This window comes from Engraulis encrasicolus, chromosome 7 (assembly GCF_034702125.1).
Source record: "Engraulis encrasicolus isolate BLACKSEA-1 chromosome 7, IST_EnEncr_1.0, whole genome shotgun sequence".
Taxonomy (NCBI): domain Eukaryota; kingdom Metazoa; phylum Chordata; class Actinopteri; order Clupeiformes; family Engraulidae; genus Engraulis; species Engraulis encrasicolus.
Window position 1 is genome coordinate 16,904,494 of NC_085863.1, and position 10,000 is coordinate 16,914,493.

Genomic DNA, 10,000 nt, shown 5'->3' on the forward strand with positions numbered 1-10,000 from the left:
GCACACAAGTGCTAACTGCACACAACGGAAATGCATTTATGCTTCACCAGAACGTGCAACATGACTAAATAGTATCTCTGATAAATATCTACGATAAATATCTCTAATGTGTGTCACATTGCACAGTAGTCAGCTTGTATAGTTTCATGTGAAAGTGCTGATATTTTGAGCTTATCAGTAGTTTCAGGTGATTGAAGCAGCAGTAATGGCGCTGCAGAGTTGTCAGGAGGTGGTTTTGTGTGTACATACAGCGGTTGGGAACAGAGACTTCTCACATGGCAGTAAGAGTTTCGTCTTGAAGTGCTGATGTTGAGGATGTCCTATCAGCTCGGTGTGTGACTGTGGTTTCTGTTATTGGGTTATTGTTTTCACACTACTGTACACTACACTTACCAGAAGCTTTTAGGTACAGGGTATTAGTTACAGTCTCTTGGAAATGTGGGGTTAGGAAGGAGACCACTCATATTATTCCTAATGCCAAGGGTGGGATTTGAACCAGTAACATTCCTATTCTAAAACTATTCTAGATCTCCCTAGCCATGACACCAATGGTGCTGTCCTGAAAGATCATACCTGCTCTCTGATGCTGAATAGCTACAGTACCAGTGCTTGGGATGTTTGGAATGTTTATATTTGAGCTGGTTGTGAGACTGTGTGGTGTAGTCCTGTGTATGTGAAATGTGCACACACCTAGGCTACAGTATGATAAAATGGTCTGCACAATGGGCATGAGCTCCAAAATTATACAAACAGCAATATTTCGATCGACCAGTGGGATCTTCCTCAGGCCTGCTTGAATACTTTAAAGATGCACTGTGTAGGATGGTGGCCAGAGTTAGCATTGCAATCGAATCTCACGCACATCCAAAGACTGGTTTCGAATGCAGGTTCAAAAAAGTGAATCTATAGGCATTGAAGAAAACCGCACACCGATGAGCTCCCATTTAAGCCATGTTATTTCGTGACGTTTCGAGCCCTCCTCTGACTGGTGGAAGGGCCAAGGTGGCCCGAAATATCACAAAATAAAATGCCTTAAATTGGAGCTCATCGGTGTGCGGTTTTCTTCATTGCCAGAATAAGCATTGCAACTACGCTGCTCTTCGAAAATGTGATGTCTACAGCAACATCTTTTCATGAATACTTACAAAATAATAAACTGATATTAATACTAGTATGACCAAAGTACAGTAGGGTTTGCTGCTAAAATATCTCTGGACATTCAGAATGGTAGACATGGACTTCCCAGTCATAATGAACACTTGAAATTTTAATGGTGGTGGTAGGTATTTGTGAAAAAGGTAACATTTGTGAATGGGCATGTGAATTCTGGAAATAAACTACTAAAAATATTACACAGTGAGAGCACCTTTAATACACTGTAACCAATTATTGTAACAGAGACAGTACAATGAGCTGTGAGCTACAGTATATACAGCAGGGGTGCTCAACTGGCAGACCCAGGTCCGGATGCGGACCCAAACGCAATGTCATCTGGACCAAGACAAAATCCATCTGTATTTAATATGTATAAATTATACATGAGATTTCGCTGCCATGCGATCTATAGGTGTATTTCTGCGAAGCCAGTCTTATGACAAATAAAAGTATCATCACTATGACAACTCAGTGAGTGAGCAAGAGGCCAGGCTATTTTCTGCATCGGTCCGTGGCGACTTTTTTGGACCCTGGAAACATACGAAATTTGGCGAGTGGACCTTTTCAGTTTCTAGTTGAGCACCCCTGATATACAGTATAATTTATATTTCTGATATTGTTTCATCAGGAGCATGCCTCGTCTCTGATGCTGAACGGCTACCAGACGGTGGAGGACTTGAAGGAGTTGAGGGAGCAGCACCTGATCGAGCTCAACATGAGCGACCCCGAGCACAGACACAGGCTGCTCGCCGCCACCGAGTGCCTGCACGAACCAGAACGTGAGTAACATACACACACACACACGCAGTCGCAGACACACACACACACACACACACACACACACACACACACACACACACACACACACACACACACACACACACACACACACACACACACACACACACACACACGCACACACGCACGCACGCACGCACGCACGCACGCAGTCGCAGACGCACACACACACACACACACACACACACACACACACACACACACACACACACACACAGGCTGCTCGCCGCCACCGAGTGCCTGCACGAACCAGAATGTGAGTAACACACACACGCGTGCGCACACACGCATGCACGCATGCACGCACGCACACACACGCGCATGCACGCACGCACGCACACACGCAGACATAGACAACAACAAAGTGCAGTTTTGTAAGTTATGGTTAACATCAACATTGTTTGTTATTGTTGTTGTTATTGTTATACTGTGTGTGTGTGCGCGTGTGTGCGTGCATGTGTGCGTGCATGCGTGCGTGTGTGTGTCCAGTTGCCAAAAAACCTCAATACTTTTATCAGCTTGCAAATGCTTTTTCAGTTGAAAGGTGAGAACGCTTCTTGCTAAGCTAGGTACACATTTATCCTACAGTACTTAGGCCTGTTCCTCTGACGCTGTTGGGATGTTTTTCAGACAGTGTGCTACTGTGGTCAGACCACAGGTATCACATGATCTGATTTTGGACGGTGGTTATGAACCTGTCTGACGTACGTATGCTGCTTATTGCAAAATGTGGATTTTATGGTCATGGCTTCATGCAATAATCTATTTTTTTGATTATGGATGCCTGTTTTAGGTAGTTTCCCTACAGAGTTGGCTGTGTTTCACATGTACAGTAACTTGTTGCAGAGAAGGACTTAAGGATAATTTCACTATGCAACAATATTATACCTGTTTTAAATAGATGGATAATGGAATGCAAAGTAATATAATGCAATTCATTTTTGGATGCAACAAGTTTGATTGTTCTACTCTATGCTGGTCAGAGCTGGTCACAGTTTACTTGCATCAGTGGTGTAGTCTACGTAGAACGCAGGTTTACAGTACGCAGTATACCCACTTCAATATTTCAGGGATTTCAGTATACCCACTTAAAAATGATTGATACATTATTTAGAATAGCACAAATATATCCCAGTAGTATACCCACTTCAAACATTGCTCATATCTACTGTATACCCACTACAAAAAAGTAGACTACACCACTGACTTGCATGATCATTGTTGACGTTTCTACATATTGTTGAACATGAGAAACTCTCATTTATGATGATGAATAAGCCTCTCATAAATGACTTTCATAGGTCAGTTCAGATAAAACAAATCTTGGCATATACGTACCATTTTGGGATTTTTGAATCACACCCTAAAATATTCTTTCCGTGACTACACCAGCACGCTTGCCTCAGTGGATGCAGCATATCTGCCTAACATCAGTGTTACTGTAGCATAGAGCTCTGTGTTTGTGTGTGTGTGTGTGTGTGTGTGTGTGTGTGTGTGTGTGTGTGTGTGTGTGTGTGTGTGTGTGTGTGTGTGTGTGTGTGTGTGTGTGTGTGTGTGTGTGTGTGTGTGTGCTCAAGATGCAGAGACAGGAAGTGAACTGAAGCTCAAGTCAGCGGTTGACACGCTAGAGTATCTGTGATCTTTCTCATGTTGCTGAGGCAGCGACACACACACACACACACACACACACACACACACACACACACACACACACACACACACACACACACACACACACACACACACACACACACACACACACACACACACACACACACACACACACACACACACACACACACACACACACACACACGCACCACACCACACCACACCACACCACACACACACACACACTGCACTGCAGCAAAGGGTCAGATGACTGTGGGAGATGGAGGTGGAAAAAATGTTGTGTGTAAAAAGTTGTTTGCAGAAATTGTTTGTACCTAGCATATATCCAAAGTTGCATGCAACTGTAGGCAGGCCCGCCGACATACGGGACAAGGGGGACATTTGTCCTGGGCCCAGAGAATGGAGGGCCCCAGAATCGGGACCTCATTACACTGTAGGTATTGAGGTGGGGGCCTTTTCAGATGACTTTGTCCCGGGCCCAGCAAAAGCTGTCATCGACCCTGACTGTGGACATCATTTAGGAGTTTGAAATAGACGTTTCTTCATAATGGAAACTATGACTGGATAAGCTGACCTGGATGAATGAGGACCCCTCAGACAAATCGAGCATACAGACTCCACTATGGTTCACTTTAACTTTGGCTAACATGACTTTTTCCTGATCAAAAATTTAAGATTCAAAATTGTTTGGTCAATGAAAATGAACCAAACCATGAACATTTCAGTAGTAGTAGAGAACTACACATGTTGGTCCTAATGGATTGTTATGCTGCAGCTTTCAGTGATCATGTCTTTAGCCTGCTGTTGGTTGTTGTTTACTGATGGTTGATGTTGTTTACTGCTGGTCTAGCTGGTTGTTGTTTACTGATGGTTGATGTTGTTTACTGCTGGTCTAGATGTCACCAAAGATGGCGAGGAGACGCCCCCAATGTCACCGTCAGAGGACCTGAAGGCGGAGCTAAAGGACTGTCCGCGAGACTCCGGCTGCTACATCCCCTCGGACGCCTCCGACAGCGGGGGCAAAGACGTCAACTTCCTAGACGACAGCGGGACAAGCAAAGACGACTCCGTCAACCTCCTAGCACTGGAATCCTCGCCAGCAGAGGCTTGATGACAACACAGTCCATCAACATCAACAGCACCCTTCACACTCTTACACACACCACCAAACCAGCACTCATATACAGTAGGCCTACCCCAACATGTACACGCCACCAACCTTACACACATGTGGTATGTACTCTGCTCAGTGCTGCCAGATAAGATATTTGTATTTGTATTTTGTCCTCTGTAGCCTACGATCAAAAACAGTTCATTCAGTTCATTTTAGTTGCCTTGAAACAACCATTTGGTTTGTGTACGATTATTTCCTCCCAAAACCCTCAAAAAATGTGATGTAATAATTTTTGAGGTTTTGGTACAATAGTTTAACATTTTCCATCTGGCAAACCGGGACCCTGCCATACATACACCGAGGGCTCTAAATGACCACCTGCCAACCGACCAAATGCTGGTGAAAATTTAGTCGGGCTGGTAGAAAATAAAACTTACTTGCCACTGTGGACCATTGGTGAAGGTGTGTTTGGCTAGTAAGATTACCTTCTACTAGCCATTTTGGCTCGTGATGAAAAAGGTTCATTTAGAGCCCTGGCCTGCATACATCCCTTTCACCACTTCCCTTCAGCATTACTACCCGAACAGGCCAGCAGACATGACATCCCTCACATACACTGTACAGAACACCACCTAACATGTATACAAGCCAACTCCCACACACTGTACACCACCTATCATGTATACCTGCCAACTCCCACACACTGTACACCACCTAGGCTATCATGTATACATGCCAACTCCCACACACTGTACACCACCTAACATGCATACCTGCCAACTCCCACACACTGTACACCACCTAACATGTATACATGCCAACTCCCACACACTGTACACCACCTAACATGTATACAGGCCAACTCCCACACACTGTACACCCCCTAACATGCAACTCCCACACAATGTACACCACCTAAAATGTATACATGCCACCTCCCACACACTGTACACCACCTAACATATATACATGCCAACTCCCACACACTGTACACCACCTAGGCTATCATGTATACATGCCAACTCCCACACACTGTACACCACCTAACATGCATACATGCCAACTCCCACACACTGTACACCACCTAACATGCATACCTGCCAACTCCCACACACTGTACACCACCTAACATGTATACAAGCCAACTCCCACACACTGTACACCACCTATCATGTATACCTGCCAACTCCCACACACTGTACACCACCTAACATGCCAACTCCCACACACTGCACACCACCTAACATGCATACACGCCAACTCCCACACACTGTACTCCACCCAACATGTATACAGGCCAACTCCCACACACTGTACACCACCTAGGCCATCATGTATACATGACAACTCCCACACACTGTACACCACCTAACATGCATACATGCCAACTCCCACCTCTCCCAGCCACACAGGACTGCTTGGACTGCGCTCATCATTACTGCTTGAAAATCTGGTTTCAATCAGCAAATCCCTGCTAGAACGGAATGATCTGTGTGTGTGTGTGTGCATGTGCGAGTGCTTTTTTTTTTACATGTTATCCTGTACATACTTTTGTCAGATTTAGACACATTTTGGAAGGATTTGCAATCATTGGGGATGTACTTTGAAGGGACTGTTTCAGGAATGGGTTTTGTCTTTCTGTAGTCACTCCAATCGTGTGTGTGTGTGTGTGTGTGTGCGTGTGTGCGCGTGTGTGCGGGCGTGTGTGTGTGTGTGTGTGTGTGTGTGTGTGTGTGTGTGCGTGTGTGCGCGTGTGTGCGGGCGTGTGTGTGTGGTCTGAAATGTCTTGACGAACCACACGGCTAGGAGATTAGCTGACCTGTGGCGCCCCAGCTCTACTGTCAGCTGACACAGGAGAAAATCCAATTAACCAGAAGCAAAAGCAGCTCTGTAAATATCTCTCTCTCTCTCTCTCTCTCTTTAGACCCTCAGCAACGCTACCAGCTGAGGCAAAACTGTTATATTTTATGTATAAGAATAAAGATGTTTTATTGTTTTAAAAAACAGGAATGTGTGGCGTTTTTGTGTGTAGGGTGTATGTATCAGTGGTGTAGTCGACTTTTTGTGGTGGGTATACTGTATATTTGTGTATTTTTTTGAAGTGGGTATACTGTATATATTTGTGCTATTCTAAATAATGGATCAATCAATTTTAGGTGGGTATACTGAAATCCCTGAAATGTTGAGGTGGGTATACTGCGTATACCTGCATTCTACGTAGACTACACACCTCTGATATATACTATGTACTGTATGTAGTACATACTGTAGCTTGTGCGTGCGGCGGTGTGCAGAGATAGAGGGCTAATTCGAGTTAATTCATCATTTTTTTGCAACCACAACTATCTGATCTCATCATCTATCAGTCTTACTGGTTTCCTATCAGACAGGTTGTGGAATTTAAGATGTCAGAGTTTCTTTTCTTCATCAAATGTGTTAATTTTCCACTTCCACAACTTGATCAGAGTCAGGGTAAAAGTTTAAAATAAATAAGTTCATAAAATAAAAGCATTAATGTGCTGGGACTAGGAAATTGAAAAGCACGACTGAACATGTAGAATTAACATTACAATTATTGACTAATTCTTGAAATCACAAAAAAATGAATCTAAATAATAAGAAATGAAAAATAGTTTTACCATAAAATAATGATGTAAAATTATACATGTGGTATATTAGTACCAGCATTAAAGGTAAAAGACATCTGAAATCTAACCTTTCTTGCAGGGTGTCTCTGTACCACATAAGAGCTATTTCGGTAAAAGAAAAAAAAGAAAAACTATTTTGGTGCCGCTCAGAGGACAGTCTGGTCACCCTGAAGCAGTGTCTACTTTAAACCCCAGTTGGATGATTATTCATCATCACCACTTAACTACATCAGCAGCACACATTGTGTTCCTAGTTCTTAGAATACAGGGATTACACACACAAAAAGAACAAGATTTTTTTTTCACACCACTCTTTATTTAATGAAACAACAGCATGTGCAGTTTTAGCACCCTCTGTGGAGGCTGAGGGGAAGTGTTCAGACTAAAGAGGAAGATTCCGACTTCCATGTTGTAATCTAATGAATACAGTAAGCGTCAAAGTTATTGCTTCTTTCTCCTGTCGGCTTGGGCGCAGCTGCACTTCACTTCACACCACATCACACATTCGATAGATAGCCTTATATCTAGCAGCACCCATTACCAGTGGTCAAGTTGTAGAAGCAGGGGGGGATGGACAGAGATGGATTATGATTATTGAGGGTTTCGAATTTTTTGACATATTTGAAAATGTAGTTGATAAAAATAAGAAGGGATGCCTGTTTTAGATGGGGATGATTTTTGACGATTTTCATTGATATGATGAATTTAGAGATGAATTTATACCATTTTCATTGTAGGGGGGATGGCATCCCCCCCATCAACCTACAACTCAAGCCCTGCCACTCTTACCAATATGCTGACCCGACCCACCAGAAGTCTAATCCACACCGCGGCAACCCTGACCAACTTCATGTCCCTCTGTCCACAACAAAATAAACCCAGCCAATCAACACATTTGTTCATGACTGGTTGTAAACAACAGCAAATAAAACATTGGAATATTTGTGTGGATGATGGCGTGGATAGACTACCGTGTGTGGTTCTATCAAAATCCGGCCACAAAGCATATTCATCTATGCTCACAGGCTGGAGGAGCAATGCGCTAAAGCAGGGGTGGGGCCACTTCAAATTTTATAAAGTCCTCCAAGGGCCATACTATGAACACAAACCCGGATTTTTAGGCCTGTACTGAAGGCAGCCACCTTTACAACAGACCCCACCTTCACTAGGTCCCCTGAAAATACAACTTACTAACTTATAACTTAAAATATAACCGTAAACGGCCCTTGAGACATTAGGTTCCCCACCCCTGCACTAAAGAAACAGGTCCATGGCAGCTGATTGGCAAAGAGGTTCAAGTATCTCGAGGCCCTAAGATGCACATCACTAGACTAGAATGGAATGTGAAAAGCTGTCAATCAAAATATAATGAGGCATTAATCCGTGGTTGTGCCAGGATAACCTGAGGGTATACTAAGAACATGGTTACGTGATAAAACAGGCTTAGTTAACCTACAGGATGTGGTAAACCTGCTAGAAGATGTACCTGCAGGCATCATGTTAGTTAAAGGGACACTGTGCAGGAAATGGTCAAAAAAGGTACTGCAACTATGCTGCTCATTGAAACTGTGTCGCCTATTGCCAAATTTGACCTTGTCATGATAGTTTACTTAGTAATAAACTAAGTAATATAAAAAAATACTAAAAAATATTTTCTAGTATGGCCCAAGTACAGACATTTTTGCAGCTAAAAATTACTATTTCTGGAAATTCAAAATGGCGAACCATGGAGAAGATCCCCCTTTTCATGTATAAAAAGTGCAATTTGTTCAGTCATAATGAATACTTAATTTCATGGTGGTGGTAAATATTCATGAAAAAGGTAACATTAGTGAATGGGTAGCATGGATTCTGGAAATAAACAATGATGTCATGTCAGTCCCTGCAAAGTTAAAATAAAATAAAACCACAAGAAAGAAGAAAAATTGAGTGCGATCCATTCCCTACTACTGGAAATAAACAACTAAAAATCTCACACAGTGTCCCTTTAAGAAGATGAGGACCCCAGGCTCTTCTATTAGATGATTTACCTCTTAACTTAACCTGGTTTACTACTGAATCAGCTTCTTAGTATAGCCCTCTGGCAGGTAAAATCTTTCTGTCCAGTGAGCCTCAATGTGTACAAATAAAGTAGGTTACATAAGACATCATTTAAAACAACAGATTACGCTTAATAACAACAATATTAAGCGCACAGGAAGTGTAATTCATCATTGTAATGTGCCATGTCATTATTATAACAAACTCAGAAACACTTTCATCCGCCCACCCCCCGTCCGTTCATGTAAATATGACTACAGTTGGACCCTATAATTCCAGTGTATGTTGCAAAGGCATTCACTAAGGGCCGTTAACTTATAAAGTAGCTCTCTGTACTAAGTGGTCCCAGAAACGGCATATTTGATGTGAGATTGACACTTTCCAATGCATGTGTCAGTTACATCACATGGACACAAGAGTACCAGAGATATTCTATAGAGATATGCCAACATAATAGGTTTCTATGGGCACCTAACGTGACCAGGTTCCGGTCTGCCTAAAGGGGCGTGTCATAATGCTCCTACAATGAATAGAACAGTCCTTAGGTCTGCCTAAGGGGGGCCATAATAGAACCAGGAAACAATGGGCCAATGGAACCTCTCTCTCTCTACTC

At 43.0% G+C, this 10,000-nt stretch overlaps 1 protein-coding gene across 2 annotated transcripts in view; it reads left to right on the forward strand.

Moving 5' to 3' along the window:
- The window catches only part of samsn1b (SAM domain, SH3 domain and nuclear localisation signals 1b), a 30,380-nt gene extending 25,545 nt beyond the window's left edge, over positions 1-4,835 (forward strand). For both annotated transcript variants that reach the window (XM_063202393.1, XM_063202392.1), the window contains exons 7-8: positions 1,784-1,934; positions 4,482-4,835. In XM_063202393.1, coding sequence (XP_063058463.1) covers positions 1,784-1,934; positions 4,482-4,696 — 366 coding nt within the window. In that variant the 3' untranslated portion in view covers positions 4,697-4,835. The remainder of the gene's footprint in view (positions 1-1,783; positions 1,935-4,481) is intronic.
- Positions 4,836-10,000: the final 5,165 nt, after the last annotated feature.